Genomic DNA, 23,389 nt, shown 5'->3' with positions numbered 1-23,389 from the left:
ATAAGTGTATAGAAAAACAGTCAAAGAGTAGCATCACTCTTGGAAGGGCAATATGGCAATACTTAGCAAGAGCCATAAAGTACCTATGTGCATGGTCCTTGTAATCTCGTTCTTAGGAACAAATCGAGACCCAAAAATTGTAAAACATATTGATCAATATGCTATCTATGTGGCTCTAGTGACAAGTAAGAACAATCTAAGCATTCTTATAATAACACAGGTTTGGGTGTATCCTTTTTTTTCTAATAGTACCTAATATATTTAAAACACAAAAGAACCATAAAAAAATAGAAAAATAAGGAACAAACCAAGAGATGAATACTCAATATAATGGAAGGTAGAAAAGAACTGATAGTGTAAAACTGTCATTGTGCCAAGTGTGGTGGTACACACCTGTATTTCCAGCCACTGGGGAGGCCAAGGCCAGTGGATCACAAGTTTGCCACCAGCCCCAGCAAAGTTTGAGAGACTTTGCCTTCAAAAAAAAGTGATTGCACATGGATGAAAATCAGTAACACAACACAGTTCAGATACTAGAGAGAAAGAGAGAGGAAAAAACATTTCAAAAGAGCCAAGGCCTGACTTCACAGCTGTGGGGGAAGAAAATGGCACAGCACACACCAGCAAAACCCAGAAACACCCCACTCTGTACCCGCAGGATGAAACCACAGTGTACGTCCACAGCCGTGGAAACAGAGCTGCCCGGGGCAGGCCACTAGCTACCAGCAGGGCACCACGGACGTGAGAAAGACACCCCACTCCCAAGGACACTTTTAGCTTGTAAAAGTAAAAATAAAACTGAAGTACAAAAGAAGAAATGCAGAGGCAATTTGTATGGAGACAGACAGACAGAAAGACAGACAGCAGCTTCTAATTCTGGGAAGACAAAGTCAGGGTGCTGTCCTCTAGTTTCTCTCTGCCGGAACCACTAGCATCCCTGGATAGAATGTGGGAAACCTGTGTGGGAAAACTGTCAAGAAGGATGGAGAGACTAACGCCAGCTGGACAGGGATGTCAGATCTGAGCTAGAGACCCTGGAATTCTGGAGTTTCGGGCGTTTATTTCTACAGCAGCGTCTAGTCCAGCCTGACAAATATTGGCAATGACAAAGACTCCTCCCCTCCCCGCCAAGGAAACAATGGAAATTCACCAAAGTGGAGAAAGCACTGGTCATGAACAGCTGGTCTATGCTCAAAGCCCATGGTCCTGGGCGGAGAAATACAGTCGGGAGCCATGACAGTGCTGGCACTACGCCACCGCAGACCCGATGGCTGAAAAGAAGGCAGCAAGATGCTCTCCCCTCCCACCTTCTGCCCTGGCTGGGCAGAGCGGGGCCACTGCCAACCACCAGAGCAGCAGGGCTCTCTGCTTCTGCAGGCACCTCCCCAGTGCCCGGCCCTCCCTCCCCTCCTGATACACCAGGCCCACAGGCTTCTGTAAGTACAAAGAACACGTCGTTGCAACCTATCCAAATCCTAACCCTTCCTGATTGTCCTGCTCTGAGAGTGGAACCTATTGCTTCTATCCATATTTTAGTGCATACATGTTCATCCAGAAGTGATACACCATGGTATGAGGCATCCAAAAAGGTGTCTCTAAATATGAGCCTATTTATCAGGGTTCTCCCCGGAAACAGAGCGTAGGGTACATCTGTAGAGCTCAGATGGTGGATATGAGCACCTTTATTACAGTCACCGGACCTTCTGACCATGGAGGCCAAGGACCCCACACACACACACACACACACACACACACACAAGGTAAATAGATAAATAGATGAATGAATGGCAGGAATGGAAAGTAGGTCCCATCCAGGATGAGGATTTCCAGTGGGAGGGAAGAAGGTGAAGGAAGGTGAATATGCTAAGGTACTTTATGTACTTTTATGAAACAGGACAATAAAGCTCACTGAGATTGGTTTGGGAAGAGCAGAAGGTTGTAACAGAGGAGTGACCCAGACAGATGGCTGGCTGGATAGATAGATAGATAGATGGATAGATAGATCAAAGTGAAATCCTCTTGTACAACTAATTGGTGCTACTCAAAACATGTAAATGGAAAAAGGAACAAAACATCAAGTGAAAAACTCAGTTGCAGAGTATCTGTTATGTGGCAGATTTTTAAAAGATGACTGTGTAAAAGAAAACTTTGTATATATCAAGAAGTACTTTTGGGGGCTGGGAAGGTGGCTCAGTGGTAGAGCGCTTGCCTTGCATGCATGAGGCCCTGGGTTCATGAGGTCCTCAGCACCACATAAGCAAAAAGAAAAAAGCCAGAAGTGGCGCTGTGGCTCAAGTGGTAGAGCGCTAGCCTTGAGCTGAAGAGCTGAGGAACAGCGCCCAGGCCCAGAGTTCAGGCCCCACGACTGGACCCCCCCCCAAAAAAAAGAAGTACTTTTTGTATATATCAAAAAGTTTGTGCTTCCGATTGTCTGACACAGTGCCTTCTCCAAGAGAAAATAAGAATCAAACACAATCCTTGCTGGGTTCGGACAGAATGTGCATCCTCAACCGGACAGGCTTGGGTGAGGCCCACCCCCTGGGTTGATTCGACTGACGACCCCGATGCCAGGTGTGTCTGTGCATGTTTATCTGGAGAGGCTTGCACTGGAGACCCAGTAAGCAGTGACCCTCTCCAGTAGACAAGGGAGAACTCCTCTCTGCCTGAGCTTGCACAGCCACCTTTACCCTGCTCCTGGACCAGTGCCCTGTTTTCAATCGTTCTGTTTTCTGATTGCTCAATGGAGTTAAAGGCATTTAAAAAATTTTTTTTGTTTCTAAAACTGATTATCTCTCAGTGACCAGCCTGTTCCTGATAAACACAAGATGCAGTCTAAGGTTAGACACGGCTCCACACTCCCCAAGACAAGAAGGAACAAGGCTTGGGTGGCCCTTCAGCCTGATCCTGAACCCTGTGTCCTCTCAAAGGCCTGTGCCTTCATCCTAGAATGAAGTTTCCCTCTATACTAGTGTCTTTAAAATCCACAACGTAAAGGATGCTAAAGCTAATGTATACCAAAAAGAATGGAAGCGAACGGTTTCAGGTAGCAAATGAATGATTGGGCTTATCGGGAGAGAATAGACACTCCTTCCTGATGGTCCGCTGGATTGGAACTAGTAAAGGAGACTGGTTGTTGTTTTTTTAATCCCAAAGACCAGCAACCAAGGAACAAGTCATAATTTTTCAAATTGTCAATCTGGTGGATTTTGTTAAACAATGTATTTTTGGCAGAACTGAGGTTTGAACTCAAGTACTTCTCATTTACAAAATACTCTCCAGCACTAGTCAGATATAGGTGACAAGGTGCTATCTGTTGGCAGAGTTGGGGTCAACTGGGTTGATATTTCAAAGTAACTATCATTTGACAGCACTCACAAAACTTAGGAAACGTAGTAAAATATTCTTGGAAACATAAAAATAAGGGGGCAAACTGATTCCATAGCACAAGTACAGAAGATGAGTGTTCTGCAAATGCAAATTGCCTTTTAAACATCCTGGCTTCAATACAAAAAGAAGAAATTCAATATGTCTCAGCCTTCTGATATTCTAGTAAGGCCTTGTCTCCTGTGTTTAGTGGATGAGACCTGACTTTCCACCACTTCTAACCTTGCTAAGAGGTGAGAAAGGTCATCTAGACCAATGCTTTTTTTTAATATTGTTTTTCAGATTGAATTCTTTCCATATTTGAATCTCAAGAGGGGAAATGGAGACTGTAAAAAATATCATAAAACCTCCTCATGTCTATTGAATATGGAATCTTGTTTCACCCTTGTATTTCAAGAACTGAACCACGATTTAACACAAGCTAAAATAATCAGCCTTTCCATAATCACACACATACCAAAAAAACCACCCTCAATGGAACTCTAAATTGTTTTATTAGTGTTTGGCAATTATACCCTGGGCTGTTCTTCTGCTGGTATAGGCAGCATGTATTGTAGGCAGCATGTATTTCTTCTTAAAAAGGAAATAGTTTGGGGAAAACTATAGGCCACGTATCTGCATGTTGTACAATTAACTTGGGTATGCTCTGTTAGTTCTATAAGCTCAGTGTGTCCTGGTCAAGTGTTGGGAGACATTGGTAGGGAACTGGACAATGTCCGTGTGCCCAGTGCTTCTTTCAAGTGTCTCAAAGGGTGGGAAGGCAAATGTCACCCCCCTCTCCCCACCCATACCATGGGGGTTGTCACAGGACCCCGCCCACCCACAGTTGACTGGTCAAGCCCAGGGCTTTCTGCCCTCCATGCCCTTTGCTCCCTACGATATCCCGGCTCCCTACCAAGGTACAGACGTTCACCTCTCTACTTTGTAACCGCCCCTTGACATTTTCAAAGCTCAAGGACAGGACCTTGGCAGGGGAGTGGGTGTGGGCCCCTGGTCCACAGTGGGCATCTCACCAGAACTCCCACCCCCGGCCCCTTCCAGACTGGCTCTCCACATGCGGGTCCCCCTGTGGTGGTGATTTCACAGTTTATTTACTCAGCACACCCAAGAATAAAACTAATCACATGTGGGGAGGAGAAGAGCGCACGTGCTAATGTGCACAGAATTAATGGACTCCTCCGTCCTGCTTTCTCAGAATCCTCCCCAGGGGTTTCCTGGGTGATTTCTATTGCTTAAATGGATGGACGTGTGAGAAATCAGTAGATGTCACCGGCCGAACCATTGCCCAGTCTCCTCTCCACTTAATGCCTTCCCCAATTATACAAATTCCAAACCCCACGGTTCAACACTGAGCCAAAAGCATGCTACAGGTCCATGCTGGGGAAGATCTTAACCTTAGAATGCCTCATACCAAACAGAACCCACCCCACTCCTTGCTGAAGGCTTCACCAGTGCCTTGTGGCTTCTTATATCCTGGCCAGGCTCAGCCTTCTCCTGCTCCTCCTCCAAACATCCAGGTTTCTACCTAAGCTGGCACTACCACACCTCCCTGCCTTCCTTCCTGCATGCCTTCCTTCCCTCCAGTAAGGAATCCCTGCCACATGTAGGGAAGAAATGTATCCCTTTCATATATATGCCTGTCACATATATGGAATTAATGTGTCCCCTTCACACACATGGAATTAGCATGCCTCTTTCTTACATGTAGAATTAACATGTTCCTTTCACAATGTAGAAATAGCATGCCCCCTTCATATGGGTAGAATTAACATGTCCATTTCATGTGTGTGGACTTCACATGTCCCTTTCAGAGCTACTCAGCATCCTCCACTAGTATCATACTGTACTTTAGTTTTGGGATGTATATCCTTCAAAAGAGAACAAAGTGAAAATGTTATTTTTTCCTCTTAACTAAATCCCATCCCCATCCTCAGGGGTAACTCCTAAAATCAAACAGACACAGAGAGACACAGAGAGAGACACAGACAGACTGTGACAGAGACCGGGAGATCCAGAAACCATCCAGTGGGCTTTAATCTTATCTTTTCGACCTCTGCAGTCAAGTGGGCTCTGAAGAACCCTCTTCTCCTATAGGCAGACCCGATCACTTCATTGGAAGTTTCAATTCAGTGTATGTTCATTTGACCTGGAAGACCTGGAAGTCCTACCATCTCCAATTTAAATCTCACCTCCTCCATGTTCCCCAGTGGAGATCTGTGACTGCTGGCAGGACCTGGGACTGGGCTGAGGAAATAGTAGGGGGTCCCTGGTCCCCGGCACGTCCACCACGCGGGGGGGTAGGGGACCACAACCAGGGCCCACCACGGCGCTTGAGTTACCAGGCTGTAGTTCAAATAACCAGTCTGGGCATATGGAAAATAAATTAAAACTAAAGCCACAGAATACAGCCATACCTAACATGAGTGCAGGCCACGGTGCACACCAGCCTCTTCCTCTCTGTGTGAGTGCAGGCCACGGTGCACACCAGCACACACTGTTCTCAGGATGCATCCAGCAAGGTCATCCTGGACCCAGCACTTCCGACTTCCAGACTGCCCTGACTCTTGATCCTCAGGCAGAATCCTGCCCATGGACAGACAGGGCTTGGCTTTTGCTCCAGTGGTTAGAATAGGCTTTTACTGACTTACTGGCATTCAACTTTTACTTGGCATCTAATTTTCCAGCCTCTTTCAGATGCTGAAAGTTTCTGGGAAAATTAGCTTGGGTGCCAGGGCTGGAGGAGCTGGGGTGGAGGAGCAGCGCCCCCTGGTGGGCATGCTAGGGACGGACGGAGGGCCACAAGGCCTCACAGGTGGAGGGAGTTAAGGTTAGAGAGGCTCCACCTGGGGCCTTAATCTGGGGCGGGGAACAGCGTGGTTTGACAGGGTCATAATGCCTACATTAAAACTCAGGCACGGGGGCCATGAGGTGTAACAGAAGCCACGCCCATCGCCCCAAGTTGTGCAGAAGAGGAATCTGAGACCACCTCCCAAACTAGGAAGGGCTGCATAAACCCCAGCCATCACTCTCAGGGCCCTATCTCTTCTTTCAAAGGGGACTCCCTGTATTTTGGAGAAAGAGTGAACTACTATCATCAGATCCCCAAGCTTTCTGATCAGATGGGTCAGCTCAACTGCTGTCTTGGAAATTCAAAGCCGCACCCTCATCTTGTAACGACCCCGAAGAGTTAACACCAAAGAGGTGCTCTGATCTAAACATGAACTCAGCATCAGGTGTTTGGCAGTGTTGGTCCTCCCGGAGGTTGGGGCAAGCAGGTGCAGGCAGGGAAGAGAGAGGCAGGGAGGGAACTGCGGGGGAAGGGGGGGGGGGATGCGGCTGTGCATCCACAGACCTGGATGCCTAGGAACAAAGCTGGTCCCCACAGAGGTCGCCGAGGGGGAAAAGGAACTCAATCTGGCTCACCAAACCAAAGGTCAATTCATGCGATTTCTCTCCAGAAGAGGAGCCCACAGCTGCAAATGGCTGCCCTTGATGTTTACGTAACCATGGCAACAAACAGTTCAGCCGGCCCCCTCCTGCTAGGATGGCTTCACTGGACCAGCAGTGACACCTAGTGGAAAAGCTCCGCTAAACTTATTAAAAAAAAAAAAAAAGACAACACAAAACTCATACTTCCACAGTATACCCAGGGAGTCATGAAAACCCAATTTCTTTGAAATGTGCACTCCGATCTGTGACTTGGGTCTCAGCAGGGCATCAGAAGAGGACCGCACACGGGGGACAAGTCTGACTCAACCAGCAAACGCAGGCTGTCGTGCAGAAAGCTTAAGCGCAGTGGAGCATGGAGAAAGCTTCCCCAGGCTCCTGGGGCTTGGAGAGAATTTTCCAGCGTAGGCAGAGAACAGGTAGGACGCTGCAGGGGAGCTGGGGACGGGGCCTGGCGACTGTGGTCCTCTGGATGGGACGCTTGTGGGAGAAGATGGCGGCCAGAGCTGCCGGGAACCCTGGGGAACTATGGGAAGCCTGAGAGCAGATGCCCCAGGGCAGTTGGGAGGCTTTGTGGGGCTCAGACCACTCCTGGCCTAAGTCCAGACCCCACATACCCATCACACAGTGCAGGCACACCTGCAAGCCACCCTAAACTGGAGCATAGAATGTAACACATAGAGAAAGAGAGCAAAGATAGAACTTAACACATAGTGGGACCACACAGTGGCCCCATTGCGCTGCTCTGGGACGGACTAGAATGTCACCTGCTGGGGCCACACAGACAGGCCCTGTCCCTTTCTGCATCCATCAAGAGGTCACTCAGCTTTCTGAATGTCCTCCGGGTCCTTTCGCCTTCTCCCTAAGAACAACCGTTTGCTGCTATAAAAGAGGAGGAAGATGGCACCAGTCACACAGCGAAGTCATCCAGGCTCCCTGGGGCTTTCTGCCCTCCACACCTTCTTTGTCCCGGCTCTCTGGCTTCAGGCCTCCACACACAAAAGCTCTAAGCTCTAAACTGCCTTCTCATGGGAGTCCTGAGACCCCAGCCCAGGGTTCCCTCCCGACGGCCACCCTTCCAGCCACCTCACAATGAGGCTGCCCCAGCAAGCATCAGTGGCCACCAGACCACCCCCCACCGCGGGGCTCTGACCCCCTAGAAACTCGGCTTTGTGTCTCCCCTGTGGGTCCACAAGACCCACATGGCTGGTTTGTTCCAAAACTTCTGCTGAGCCAATGCCTGTCTCCTGAGTCAAGGCAAATGAAAATGTGTTTGGGTCTGGGGAGGAGTGTGCTCACTTGTGTGCATTCTAATGTTTACACTGAGTACACGTGCCAAGGACAGGGATGGACATTCACTCCTAACCCCCAAGTTCATAGTGCAGGGACTCAAACTCAAATGCCTGCAGAAGCCACCCACAAAATAAGCAAGGCATTACCTCGGCCTGCACTGAGGGAGACTGAGACAGCGAGGGAGACTGAGACAGCGAGGGAGACACAGGCCTGGCATTACTTCCTCTTATAGGGACACTAGTTTTGTCAGATTAAGGCCCCAGGTGGAGCCTCTCTAACCTTAACTCCCTCCACCTGTGAGGCCTTGTGGCCCTCCGTCGGTCCCTAGCATGCCCACCAGGGGGCGCTGCTCCTCCACCCCAGCTCCTCCAGCCCTGGCACCCAAGCTAATTTTCCCAGAAACTTTCAGCATCTGAAAGAGGCTGGAAAATTAGATGCCTAAGTAAAAATAGAATGCCAGTAAGTCAGTAAAAGCCTATTCTAACCACTGGAGCAAAAGCCAAGCCCTGTCTGTCCATGGGCAGGATTCTGCCTGAGGACCAAGAGTCAGGGCAGTCTGGAAGTTGGAAGTGCTGGGTCCAGGATGACCTTGCTGGATGCATCCTGAGAACAGTGTGTGCTGGTGTGTACCATGGCATGCACTCACACAGAGAGGAAGAGGCTGGTGTGCACCGTGGCCTGCACTCACACAGAGAGGAAGAGGCTGGTGTGCACCGTGGCCTGCACTCACACAGAGAGGAAGAGGCTGGTGTGCACCGTGGCCTGCACACCAAGAGGAAACGGCTGGGATGGGCGACTCCTGACTCCCATGAATAAAGACAGCTCCTCCCCTCCCCTCACTAATGGGGGCTGCAGTGGTCTCTCCATCCGTGGAATCTCCCCCCTGCCAGCCACCCACACCTGAGCGGACCCTGGATCCTCCCAGAGTGTCCAGTGCACAATTAACGAAGAAGAGAGAAACTGGAGTCAATTCAGAGAAAAACCACAAAAGTGATTCAAGGTGTGCAAAATAAAGATCAGTGGGGCTGAAAGCAGCCAAGGGGTTTCACCGGGGGGCTTTGCAGGGCTATAAAAGACTTAGGCCAAGGGCAGTAACAAGCCTTCCTCCTACTGAGACCAGAACAAACAGAAAACAGACTCCAAATGAGCCTACAATTTGGATGTTCAGTAACTTTTGTATTTGAACAGATCTTTCCAGTAGAAAAGGTTCCTTCTCCACTCATTATCTCCCTCCAGAAAAGACTGTGAACAGGGAAAGAAAAAGCCATTTGCTGCTATGAAGTTGAGGCGTGATGTGGTGCATCTCCCACGAGCTCGGTGGCAAGTTCAAGGTCAGAGGCCACAAATGGCCACAACCCCCACACACACACACACACACACTCACTGCACACTTTCCAATTACATGCTGCATTTCTCCAGCAAACAAGGAGAGGTGAACCCTGAGCAAACAGAGACAGGTGTAAACAAACACACCGTTCCTAAGAACTCAGTCATAGTTGTCCCCCGCAGAACTGAGCTGAGCATCTGTCGCTCGGGCTTCTGAGATGACCTACATTTTCTTACTTTTCCAACTTGAAGACAGCTTTTGTCTGAACTCTCTCCAAACTGGGCTTGGAGTCAACGGAAAGAAGCCTGGGATAGTCCCTCTGTACCCCCAAGAGCCCAGGACCCCATTATGCCTGGGCCTCTAGCAAAATGAATCACTTCTGCCAGGAATGCCGGGAAAGAAAGGTAATCAGATCCAGAAACTCACCTGAGCTGTGCTCTTTCTGAGTCTTCCTCTTGTGTACAAGGAAGACCTTCCAGCTAGCAGGTGATGGTCTGTGGATAGCAGTGATATTCTAATAATGGTGTGCTTCTTGACAATCCCAGTGTTTGCAAAGGTAACAAATGAGTAGAAGAAAGGACAGATAGGGACTCCAGGCGACGACACAAGCCAGGAAGGTACCTGGGGAAGAGTGTCTAGAATGGAGGAATGTGGGGCTTGCTTGCCTTGCTCAGTGGGAGCTGTGTGGCTGGAGAAAACGTGAGAGGCAGGGCATGCCGCCAGTTCCTGCTCCCCTCCAAGCTGGGCCCTGCAGTATCCTACCTCTCCCATACACACACACATGTATTCACACACACACACACACACACACACACACACACACAGTGTCTCCCTCCTCGTCCCCCCAGCACCTTTCTTTCGCCTCCACTGGCTTTGTTGCTGAGTTATTCCAGCCTCCTGCATCTTCAACTAATCACTCTAAGCTTCCAGATTAATCTTCCTACAGTCTAGCTTTATCACAGCCTGAGATAAAGCAGAAACTCTGTAATCTGCCTCCAATCTTAGCAGAAAGCTGTCACCTTGTAACCCCATGTTATCACCGTTCCAAGCTCCCACGGCCTCTACCCAGAGGGCCATGATCTGTCTAATCACTTCCAACCCAGAAAGCCCTGCCTGAGCTCTACCTCAGTCTACTCGGAGAGGCCCAGCTCTAAATACCAGGGCCTTCCTTCTTTTTTTTTTGGTCATGGGGCCTTGAACTCTGGGCCTGGGCGCTGTCCCTCAGCTCTTCAGATCAAGGCTAGCGCTCTAACACTTGAGCCACAGAGCCACTTTGGGCTTTTTCTGTTTATGTGGTGCTGAGGAATCGAACCCAGGGCCTCATGTATATAAGGCAAACACTCTACCACTGAGCCACCTTCCCAGCCCCACAGCCTTCCTTCTTGAATGAATGGAGTACAATCTCATTCACAGATAGAAGATAGATACACACACACATACATATATACATTCACACATACATACTACATACATACATACATGGATACATAGATGATAGAATAAACTATAAAACATATATATTTTTATATCCAATTTAGCACTTAATATGCATAGGGCATAAAGCCCTTGTTTTTTTCTGTACCCCTGACTCACCAACTAAACTAGATTTCCTAAGCAGGAATCATGCCTTATAGACCCTATATATCATTAAATCGTTGTAAGTTGTACAATATGTGGATAGTAAGCGAAAACAGAGAAAGACTTTTGGGTTATAAAAGCTGAAATGAAAATGAAATAAAATAGAATGTGGCATCTTTGCAGCCTTTCCTTTCTGCAGGCAAAGAGCACATATGGTGATCAGTGATGGTCACTAAAATATAGTTCCTCCCTTCACCCCCCTCCACATTCAGCAGCTAATTAGGCAAGTAAACATATCTCTCAGCACTTGAATTCTCTAAGAAAACCTTACCAAATATGGTAGAACCAAACATGAAAACGTGTATGCCCACGGGCCTCTTAGGTAATGCTAAAAATATATATATTTTTTACAAGCCTTATAAAACCGAGAAGATGACGATGCGCTTTCCATCCTTCCAAACCACTGTTGCACTGGGCGATAGCAACATTTTGCCCACACAGAAAGTTCACAGGAGTGCCAGTACACACACACACACACACACACACACACACACACACACACAGAGACAAGACTGGTAAAACCCTCATTGTTATGGAGAAAGTCTGAAATCATATTCTTACAGAGAAGACGTTTCCAACAGGAGGCTAAAGGGAAAATTCCTCTAAGCCTCCCTGGTGCCTCGTGGCCTTGCACGGATGTTGTTCAGTGGAACCAAGCCGTGTAGACGTGTTTCATAGGAGTGCTTTGAAGTCAGCACCTGCCAGCCGCTTTGAAGTCCTATCTGTCAAAGTCATAATCATAATAAAGTTCAAAATAACACATGCAGGAATTCAGTATTCAATTCCTATTTCACCATCTTCGATAGGATGAAGCACTTGAGAGAAAGGGGGCGACTGGGCTGGCTAACAAATCAACTTCCAGTTGGCTCTCCTGCCTTACCACCGTTATCCTAGGTATCATAAAAGGCCTAGCTCCCACACCCATGAAGGGTCAGGACAAGCAGCAGGCACTGAGTACAATACAGGCCTTCCAGGAAGTGTGTGCAGAAGCCCTGACTTCTTCTAGGTCCCCCCAGTAGCTGAGCCTGGATTGCATACCTGGAAGGCGACCTGTCTCTCTTTTTCCTATTACAAACCAGCTGGACAGCAGTGGTCATCAGACCTAATACAGTGGAGTCATTCCAGCCTTCACAGCACCATGTAGGACCAACAGGAGACAGAAGCAGACCCACCAACTCAAGTCTAACAATGAAATGCTGTGATTTGGGCCCAGTTCCCTAGGCCCTTGAGAAGCCAGAAACCCAGATCGTTATCTAAAGCTCCCTATTGTATGTGTTTTAAGTCAGATCAATTAACTAATTCATTAAGATGCAATAGAGACTAGACCAAACCCCCTGCAGGGGAAACTTTCTCAGTGGAGGGCTGGAGACAAAGAGGAAAGAACTGGGAAAGAAGGTGGAGTGGGGGTGGGGAGGGAGGAGGGAGGTTCATGAAGCCATGGAGAACTTCTTAAGAACTTGGAGCAGGGCTGGGAAGGTGGCTCAGTGGTAGAGCGCTTGCCTTGCATGCCTGAAGCCCTGGGTTCGATTCCTCAGCACCACATAAGCAAAAAGAAAAAAGCCAGAAGTGGCGCTGTGGCTCAAGTGGTTGAGTGCTAACCTTGAGCTGAAGAGCTGAGGGACAGCGCCCAGGCCCAGAGTTCAGGCCCCACGACCAGACCCCCCCACCAATAAAAAGAACTTGGAGAAGTCAATACCTAGAAAGTATATAAGAAATAAGTGTCCACGGGTACCATTACCTTGTTCTATAGTGTCCTCAAAGAACCGACTGACCTTATGGTTCTAGACATTAAAAAAAAAAGTTAGAGCCAAATGTTGAGACTTAACTGTGCACCCATGATAGCTCCTTCAGGTTACTTGTGTCCTGTGTATTGAAATAATTATTGGCAGCGGTTTTTGTTATGACCTACGGATTGTAGAGCAAAAAGTCTCTTGGCCACTCCCATCTGCAAAGGAGACAAAGCCTGAGAGAATTCAGTGGTCCTACATAATCGCATTCATCCATTGTGTGTCTTCCTGTCTCTCCCCCCCCCCAGCCACTTCTGCCATCATCTCATTTATGTTGTTTAATTTCAGCCATTGGATGCCATCCAGCATTGTTGGAACCACAGATAGTTATAGACTTTTGATAGCTATGGATTTTGATGAGAAAAGCAAATAGTCAGTGGGGAAAAACAAGAAAGAAAGAAAATACTTGGTACTCCAAACTAGAGTGAATGAAAGTTCTTGCTTTTTCCCTTTTAGATCAGGATCAGAACAGATCCCACCTGTGATCTCAGTGAAGATGTGAAGATGCTGGGGTGCTAAGAGGAGGAAGCAGAGATCCCCTTGTACTGCGAGGAGGAAGTGGAGACCTCCCCCTGTACTGAGAGGAGGAAGTAAATATCTCTGTATATTAATTCTTAGGGCACAGACAGCCGGTATAGTTCACATGAAGGCAGGAAACAGTTCTATTTCCAAATGTCAAAATATTATACTAAAACAAGTGTTGTCTGATTTCCAAAGACATTGTTTCCAAAGCTGAGTGATTTGGTGATTCCTGAAGACAAGACTGAGGAAGGCCACGTGGCATTCTGTGTGAGCTAAGCCTCTATTCATCAACCTCTTCTTAATGAATGTCTAACTACTTCTCTCAGCTGGCCGGAAGGATACAGCTCGACCCAACTTGTAGATCTTCTACATCAGCCAAGAACAAGCATAGTTTTGAAGACACAGCATACCAGCTCCCTGTCCAAAAGACCTAATCAGCAAAAGTCTCTTGCCTGTTTGCTAATTCTTCCCTATGACTTTGTCAGCCCATTTTATCTAGAAAGTGATAAGAAGCCAGACCCTAGAATTCATTCCATACCACTTTGAGCTCTGTTCTGCTGTGGAATTCAGTGAGTGAGCCATACTATGTTCAAAAAGATGGTCACATCTTTCTTTGGGCCAAAATAAACCAAGTGGATGGAACTGAAATAGCTGCTTTGTTACAAACAGGAGTCATTTATAAACAGAATGGTTATTTCCTTATAGCAAAAGAACAAAACTCTTTCTTAACCTATGCTCACATCTGATGCTTTACGAGCCCAAATGCATTCCCTGAACATAAGCTACGTCAGCACTGAGTGCTTAGGACTGGTAATATATTAGCTCTTTATAACTGGACTATTAAGTCTATTAACATTTAATGAAACAATTTTAACTTTACCCACAAAAAAAACCCACAATGCCTTTCCATCAACTCCCTCAAGGCAAAACAACATAAATTTAAGAGAGAGAGAGAAAAAAAAAAACATGAAGACTCATTAAGTGCAAGTGATCTCAATCGTGCAGGTTAAGTCCTAAATTTCTGTCCCGATGAAGTCCACATCTGATTTTTACTACAAAGATGAACTCAAGCTGGCAATTACCCTTCACCATAACCCTACAAAATGATCTCAGCACGAAAACCTTAGCCTTCTTATCACAGTGTGCAGACGAAATTAACCAACACACTCTGACAAAGTCCTAGCATTCCATTTGAAAGTTACACTGTGAAAGACTCCATGAAAACTCCTCTCCTTATACAGCACTGGATGGCTCAGATGGAGGAGGTAACATCCCCAGATCAACCCAGGTCCACGCTGCACAAAGAACTTCATCAGGATAGAACTAATCACTTGGAAGAAGACAGGAACTTTTTTAAATATATAAATACATTTTATTCCTAGGGTCTATTCTGAAACTTCTAAGTCAGAGGGGGAGAAACTGGCCTCTTTATTAAGCTAAAAAATATGCAAATAAACTGGCCTGTTCTAATTCATGTTTCTGTGTTTCTGTATATAATACCAACATCTGGTCAGCTCCAGAGATAACAATTCTAAGCCTCCTCTTCCCCAAGCTGTTCCCCTTGGAAAACCGCCTCCTTTTAAATAAATAAATAAAGCTACAAACATCCTAGACTCTTTGCTATCTTGGGTTTTTGCGAGCTTATTTAATAATCTAATAATTTAAAAAAGAAGTGCTATTTAGTATTATTTTCTAGCACCTGTCTTGGAAGATCTCACGAGGCAGCGTTAGGATTTGAGCACTTCTAAGGAGCGCAGCATCCGAAGGCAGTAGGGGACACCGGGAGCCAGCACCCGGCAGTTGTAGAAGCTGTGAAAGCACCACGGTGGGAAGCGGCTTTGCGGGGACTTCAAAGCACACAGCGGTTAATTATCTGGCTTTTGGAGCAGCTTGGACCGCGGTGACAGCTGTTAGGCGAGGAGCCGCGGTGCCTGCACAACCCAGCATCAGCCTTCAGACGATGTCATTGTGCAGCTTGGATCTCACTGGAAAGAAACGCTTAAGGTCTCAGCTTGGTTCAATTCAAATGAGCCTAGGAGTTTCCCCAGATGGCTTCCCAGCACAGGCTTACTTCTCTCGAGTCTGCTCTCTGCCACGTGCTGCTTGACAGGAGCATCACTGGGGCCTCAAGAGGACAGGACATTTGGGCTTTCTCTGTTCCTGGTTACTGAATCCAACCCGGAGGGCGGGTAACTTTGCTGAGAGAAGCAATACTATTCTGTAGGAAGACACTCACACACACTTGCGCACAGCTCTCTTTTAGCTGACAGAGAAGGTTGACTGTTTTTACCTGTGTGTAACAGGTGGGCTGCCTTGGGAATGCTCTCTTCGGCTAACCAGATATTCTGGGCCGAGGAATTGTCTGAGCGGCAGGAATGCAGCCAGGGCCTAGCTGGTTCTCAGAATCCCACAGCATCAGATTCTATCTATAACTCAACAGGCCCAAATCAACCACATGCCAATCCCCACAGGACACAAGTCCCTTCCTAACCTCCTTCAGACCACTGGGGCTAAAACCCTGCACCCTGTACAAGGCTGAACTCCTCTTGCTTGAGTCACACCTGGTGGTCTGTAAACATGAGGGGTGTGCTCCCAGGAAATTAGGAGAGCCAGAGGGAGGGGAGGGGGGGAGGAAGTTAAGGGAGGGGAGGGGAGGGGGAAGGGAAGAGAAGGAAAGAGAAAGGGAGGGGAAGGGAGGGGGAAGAGGAAAGGAGGGAGGGAAAGAGAAGAAAAAGGAAAGGAAGGGGAAGGAAGGCGGGGAAGAAGAACAGGGAAAAGGAGGGAGAAGAGAAGAGAAGGAAAGGGAAAGGGAGGGGAAGGAAGAATAGGAAAGGGAAGGGAAGGGAATGGAGGGGAGGAGAAAGGGTGAGAGAAGACTCCTTTGGATTTGTTGAAGAACAGAATTTTAAGTTAAAAAAAAAAAGAGGGATACAGTAATAGGGGGTCAGAAAGCGAATTAGGAAAGAGGTGAGAGAAGGAAACCAAAACAAAAACAGATTAATAAAAACTGATAGGACCTAAACTAGCTTCATTGCTTGTAGAAAAATGTCTGCCTTTGAGTACTCTTAGTGAAGTTGTACTCTAAATGCTGAAAAGTAGAATATGTAAGTAAATAACCCTTCAACCGACTCCCTGTGTCCTTCTGCCCTGTTTGACTTCGGGCTGACCTCTGGCAGGCCTGGGTCCTCAGCAGGGCCTTGGTAAGGAAGTGTGGTGTGGGCAGCACCATCTTTGGGGACTTGCAAAATTCAGAGCCCTCCTGACACTTCCTTGAAGCGGCCTCATCTTTCTAGTATAAGCAACGTTTCCAGGCCTGCGAAGCGCGGGATGTGATCTGCCTCCAAGCATTACACAAACTGACCATCGACACATGTGCTTCTTTGCTGTTTCCAGTTCATCTTGTTGTCTAGGCAGAACCAGACACGTTGCACAACTCTTTCAGAATCTTGGTTCCCTTTCATGGCTGCCTTCTTCTAGAAGATTCTGAATACTTCTGAAACCCAGGCTGGATAAATTCCCAACAGGCCAGACGACTAGCCAAAATCCTCAAAGATGACAGGCCACAGCTGCTCCTGGTTTCTTAGGGAAAAAGAAGCAGGTCAAAGGATGCTCAACAGACATCGGCACAAAGGAGACGCAACAGGCTGTGTGTAGGACGCCACGTTCCGTGGAGAGTCTGATACAAGTAAAACAACTTCCACACTCTTCCTGCTTCTTTGTGGTACAGCCACAAGCTACTCGCCAGAATCACGAGCCAAATAAATCTCCTTACAGGCTATATGCCTTTCCCAAGTGAGTTACTTAGGTGTTCTCACTGTAACACCAAACAGACTAATGTATCCATTGAACAGGCAGTGGAAAAGCCTCTTTATCTAACCCTGGAAGTTCACTTTTGCATCCAAACTCCCTTCTTGTTTTTTCCTTCGTGGTAACGCTCAGCTGTTTGGACTCAGGATCTCATTCTTGCTAAGCAGGCATCCTACTACCACTTGAGTTCCTCGGCCAGTCCATCATGGCGTTGGCTATTTTCAAGATAAGGCCTTTGCGTTAGGCCTGCTTGGACTGAGCCTCCGCTTTGCGCTTCTGTCACTGAAATGACAGTGTGACCGACTGTGTCCGGTCATCGTGCTTCCCTCATAGCTGGGTCACAGGCATCTACTATTCTGCCCGGCCGTTGGTTGAGATGAAGTCCCCTGAGCTTTTATGCTCCTGGGGAGATGCTTGGATGTCCCCTCCCACAGAGCTATGATTACACAACTGCGCTGCCTCCATCACACCCAGGTGCATCTTGCAAAAATAATCATGAAAAGAAAACCTCCAAAGAAGAAAACCCGAGGCCTAGCCTGTGTAGCATGGCATACAGGACATGCGCCTCTATTTGAACCTCTGCTTCTGCTTTTTCCTTTCTAAAGACACACACTGGCCGTCAGTGCCATTGATCATCTGCCATCTGAGGCCCTAACCCCTGAGCCTCCCTGATCAGACTCAGGGTCAGGGAGGGAGGAAGTGATGTACACCGAGCCATGGCTGTCTACAGACCACAGTCCTTGGGCCCAGCTACAAGCAGGGCCTCTGGCCCTTCCAGGCTTTTTTCTCCTGATCTCACCTCAAAAAGCAGCTGAACCTTCTCTAGACAGGTACTCTTTCTTTCCAAACCAATCTGCCCAGGAGGGCTGTGGGACACACTGCCGGAAGCAAGGTCTGATCAGAGCAGCCCTGCCAAAACTTCCTTCTAGCCCAATGCACTAGAACTGTTCAAAGGAACCACTCCAGGGCCACCAGAAATACCAAATCATCACTTTGCCTTTTTAAAGTGTTTTATTTTAACTCATTAGAAAAGATTATTCCCATGACTGGATAAAAAACCAGGCTCCTCTTAATTTATGAACTCTTCACTCCACTGACAAATCTCTACCAAACCTCCAGAGTCACCCAAATTGAGCTGAAATTTCACCTCCCCACTCTTCTCTGCTGCCCTATTCGGCTCCCCCTTGTAATCCCCATCATTTAATTATTTACTAATTAATTCCTTGTTCTAAAGGACCCTAAGCAACCCTGTGACTCAGTTCATCAAGGGTAGTAACTTGGCAGGAAGAGCTGACGCATAGGTAAATGCAGAGGAAAGCCTAGAGAGCTGTCTGAACAATGTGAGGAAAGCATGTATTCATACACTTCCAGGTCAGGCCAGGAGGTTGCCCTCCAATCTGAAATACACTTCCAGGTCAGTACCCTCACCCTCAATTAGTGTGTGTGTTCCAGTGGACTCCAGCAAGCTGATTCAACATTACTAAAAAAAAAAAAAAAAGCAACTCATAATTAGGAAGGTGAGCACCCTGCCAAAAACTTACATAATACATTCCAAAGCCAATTAAAAAATGAATTCTGGATGAGATATTTTCATAGAGCATAGTTGTATTCATGTAAAATATACCCTTTTCTTTTTCTTTTATGATTGGTCGTGGGGCTTGAACTCAGGCTTGAAGTCTTTTGCTCAGGGCTAGCACTCTACCACTTTGAGCCACAGCTCCACTTCTGGTTTTTCTGGTGGTTAATTGGAGATAAGAGTCTCATGGACTTTCCTGACTGGGCTGGCTTTGAATTGTGAATCTCAGCTCTCAGCGCCCTGCTCTTTCTTTTCTTTTTTTTTAAAAAAGAAAGCTTAAATCTTTCTTTTACAATTCAGAAATTACGGTAGCTCAAGTTTCACAAGAAAACAAATAGGCTGCCATCTCACAAACTTGTCTCTGTGTAAGTTAACATCTGTGCTCCATCTGCATGCCCAGCCACCTCACAACTCAAAACTGGGCCACAGTCTGAGTGTCCCTCTCATGGGAGACCCACCTTATCTACTGAGGCAGAATCTGCCCTTTAACAAGTTCGGGGCTGCTTATGGGCACAGGAAAGTTGAAGGGGCCTTGGTTTCACATTCACCCAAAGCCCAAAACAGAAGGCCATGGCTTTGATCCCCAGCACCGCAAAAATAAGAATGAGAAGCTGTTGTTCTAGCGCGATGGCTCTGCCCCTGACTCTGACCTGACCATTACACAGTGTGCACAGGCGTTGAAATGTCACACTGTGCCTCCGAAGTGTACATACAATGACTACGACTTAATTCCAATTCCAATCTATTCTTTAAACTACTCAGATTCAAGAGGTCTGAATTCAGGCACAGACATTTCGGGAGGGCCTGGTGCATGCCCAGAGAAGCAAAGGGCTCCCATACTCCCTGCCTTCCTTCCCCCTGGAAGGGGGTCCACCCCTACAGCCCACTGCATAGCTGCACTTAATGTCCCCATACTGCCCCACCAAACACGGGGCTCAGCAAAACAACAGGGCTCCATTGTTGACCACAAGACGAGGTGAAGATGAGGGCCGGAGGGGGGGCTCGCTGCTCTGCCCAGCATACCTCGCCAGTTCAGGAAAAGATCCCAACTCAAAAACGTCACACATTGCTCTCCTGCCACTGTAAAGCTAAGAAATCTTGAACTCAGCAGCCATTGCAAGCTGAGGACTGCCAGTCACCTCTCACAGCAGCCATTGTGAGTGGTGGACAGACAGCACTGGCACCTCAGCTGATAAATCATTCCCTCTGACCACCTGTGTTATCTTGCAGCTTCCGCTGGCTTCCTGTCCTTCACTCTACCTCACTGAGCAGCTATTGCTCCCATGGCTGCAGCTACCCAGAGTGAGGCTTTCCAAGGGCTGGGGCTGGGACTGAGGAAGGGTGTGACCACATTAGTGGGCTATTTCTCAACTTCCCAGAGAAATGACCAATGGACCATTTCAAGATTTGTGAAACAGATTAACCAAAACAGCGGTATTACCTAACTGGCGTCACCACCCCTCACTTCCTGTAGGGAGTACTGTGCCTGAGCTCCCAGGGTAAGAAGTTCAAAGCCAATCCTCCCCGACCATTCAAAAGTAATTTCAGTAGGGCACTGTGGCTCACACCTGTAATCCTAGCTGCTCAGGAGGCTGAGATCTGAGGACTGGGGTTAAAAGCCAGCCTAGGCAAGAAAGTTCATGAGACTCTTATCTCCAATTAACTACCAAAAAGCCAGAAGTGGAGGTGTGGCTCAAGTGGTAGAATGTCAGCATTGAGTGAAAAAAGCTAAGGGACAGCACTCAGGTCTGAAGTTTAAGCCCTAGGTACATGCACATACCTGTACACACACACACACACACACACACACACACACACACACAACAATTTAACTTCTCCATGCCTCCATTTCCTCATCTGTAAATGAAGGCCCTACCCCACCCCATTGAGTTGGTAGGAGGATCCAAAGGAGCATTTAAATATCTAATTAATACTGACAGGACTAGAATCTAAATATTCAGTAAATATCCAGAATGTGTATAGGTTAAAGCCATCGTCGGTGCACAAGGAAAGATTCCAGAGGTGGATTTGAGGTTAGGACAGAAAATAGAACTGAAGCAGCTCACATGATGGATTGCAACCCAAGTCTGGGCTGAGGGCTGGGGTTGTAGGTTCCTACCTCGGCTGCTCCATAGGTTCTCCTTTGGGTCTGGGGACAGGGTTCCGGGTAGTGGTCCCCGGGGGTCCCAGAGAGGAGTCCCAGGGGTCTCAGTCAGGGCCCCAGGGTCTCAGTCAGGGGTCCTGGGCTGGTGGCCCCCGGGGTCCAGTCAGGGGTCCCAGGGTCCCAGTCAGGGGTCATGGAGTACAGTCAGGGGTCATGGAGGTCCAGTCAGGGGTCCTGAGGTTCCAGTCAGGGGTCCCAGAGTCCATTCAGGGCTCCCGGGGTCCAGTCAGGGGTTCTAGGGTCCAGTCAGAGGTCCTGGGGTCTAGTCAGTGGTCTGGGAATACAGTCGGGGTCCTGGGGTTCCAGTCAGGGGTCCTGGGAGTCCAGTCAGGTGTCCCAGGGTACAGTCAGGGGTCCCAGAGTCCAGTCAGGAGGTCCGGGGTCCAGTCAGGGGTCCTGGGGTCTAGTAAGGGTCCTGGAGTCCAGTCAGGGCTCCTGGGGTCCAGTCAGAGGTCCCAGGCTCCCAGTAAGGGCTCCTGAGGTTCCAGTCAGGGGTCCCGGAGTCCAGTCAGGGGTCTGGGGTCCAGTCAGGAGTCCCAGGGTCTAGTTAGGGGTCCTGGAGTCCAGTCAGGGGTCCCAGAGTCCCAGTCAGGGTCCCGGGGTCCAGTCAGGGGTCCTGAAGTCCTAGTCAGGGGTCCCGGAGTCCAGTCAGGGGTCCCGGAGTCCAGTTAGGGGTCCTGAAGTCCAAGTCGGACTCCCAGAGTGCAGTCAGGGGTCCCGGGGTCCCAGTCAGGGGTCCTGAGGTCCCATTCAGTGGTCCCAGAGTCCAGTCAGAGGTCCCGGAGTCCAGTCAGGGGTCCTGAGGTTCCAGTCAGGGGTCCCAGGGTCTCAGTAAAGGGTCCCACGGTCCAGTCAGGGGTCCTGGGGTCTCAGTCAGGGGTCCCGGAGTCTAGTACAGGGTTCTGAGGTTCCAGTCCGGAGTTCTGAGGTCCCAGTCAGGGATCCCAGAGTCCAGTCAGGGGTCCTGGGGTCCAGTCAGGGATCCCGGAGTCCAGTCAGGGGTCCCGGGGGTCCAGTCTGGGGTCCTGAGGTTCCAGTCAGGGGTCGCAGGGTTCCAGTCAGGGGTCCTGGGGTCCAGTCAGGGGCCCCGGGGTCCAGTCAGGGGTCCCGTGGGTCCAGTCAGGGGCCCCGGGGTCCAGTCAGGGGTCGCAGGGTTCCAGTCAGGGGTCCCGGGGTCTCAGTCAGGGGCCCCGGGGTCCAGTCAGGGGTCCCGTGGGTCCAGTCAGGGGTCCTGGGGTCCAGTCAGGGGTCCCAGGGTCCCAGTCAGTGGTCCTGAGGTCTAGTCAGGGGTCCAAGGTTCCAGTCAGGGGTCCCGGAGTCCAGTCAGGGGTCCCGGGGTCCAGTCAGGGGTCCCGGAATCCAGTCAGGGGTCCTGGAGTCCAGTCAGGGGTCCCAGGGTCCAGTCAGGGGTCCCGGAGTCCAGTCAGGGGTCCCGGGGTCCCAGTCAGGGGTCCCGGGATCTCAGTCAGGGGTCCCGAGATCTCAGTCAGGGGTCCCGAGGTTCCAGTCAGGGGTCCCGGGGTTCCAGTCAGGGGTCCCGGGGTTCCAGTCAGGGGTCCCAGGGTCTCAGTCAGGGGTCCCGGGGTTCCAATCAGGGGTCCCGGGGTCTCAGTCAGGGGTCCCGGGGTCCAGTCAGAGGTTCCAGGGTTCCAGTCAGAAGTTCCGGGGTCCAGTCAGGGGTCCTGGAGTCCAGTCAGGGGTCCCGGGGTTCCAGTCAGGGGTCCCAGGGTCTCAGTCAGGGGTCCCGGGGTCTCAGTCAGGGGTCCCGGGGTCCAGTCAGGGGTCCCTGGAGTCCAGTCAGGGGTCCTGGAGTCCAGTCAGGGGTCCCGGAGTCCAGTCAGGGGTCCCGGGGTCCAGGTCAGGGGTCCCGGGATCTCAGTCAGGGGTCCCGGGGTCTCAGTCAGGGGTCCCGGGGTTCCAGTCAGGGGTCCCAGGGTCTCAGTCAGGTGTCCCGGGGTCTCAGTCAGGGGTCCCAGAGTCCAGTCAGGGGTCCTGGGGTCTCGGTCAGGGGTCCCGGAGTCCAGTCAGGGGTCCCGCGGTTCCAGTCAGGGGTCCCGGGGTCTCAGTCAGGGGTCCCGGGGTCTCAGTCAGGGGTCCTGGAGTCCAGTCAGGTGTCCCGGGGTCCAGTCAGGGGTCCCGGGGTCTCAGTCAGGTGTCCCGGGGTTCCAGTCAGGGGTCCCGGAGTCCAGTCAGGGGTCCCGGGGTCTCAGTCAGGGGGTCCCGGAGTCCAGTCAGGGGTCCTGGGGTCCAGTCAGGGGTCCCGGGGTCTCAGTCAGGGGTCCCGGAGTCCAGTCTGGGGTCCCGGGGTCCAGTCAGGGGGTCCTGAGGTCCCAGTCGGGCGCCTCGCGGATGCACTCACCGGCCCTGGGGTCGGCGGCCCGCGCTTCCCGGCAGGTGGCCCCGTGGAGCCGGCGCCGGGCCGGGCGGTAAGCTGAGGCGCGAGC

General features: G+C 49.6%; 1 protein-coding gene across 1 annotated transcript in view; it reads left to right on the top strand.

Annotated features, from left to right (window-relative positions):
- The first annotated feature begins 20,064 nt into the window (after positions 1 to 20,064).
- Positions 20,065 to 23,389, top strand: part of Gyg1 (glycogenin 1) — a 25,395-nt gene continuing 22,070 nt past the window's right edge. The window contains exon 1 of the mRNA XM_013029874.1: positions 20,065 to 20,083. Within this exon, the coding sequence (XP_012885328.1) occupies positions 20,065 to 20,083 (19 nt within the window). The remainder of the gene's footprint in view (positions 20,084 to 23,389) is intronic.

Source organism: Dipodomys ordii, unplaced genomic scaffold, assembly GCF_000151885.1.
Source record: "Dipodomys ordii isolate 6190 unplaced genomic scaffold, Dord_2.0 Scaffold124, whole genome shotgun sequence".
NCBI classification, from domain to species: domain Eukaryota; kingdom Metazoa; phylum Chordata; class Mammalia; order Rodentia; family Heteromyidae; genus Dipodomys; species Dipodomys ordii.
The sequence above is the reverse complement of the archived record's forward strand: the minus strand, read 5'-3'. Positions and strand labels throughout refer to the sequence as shown.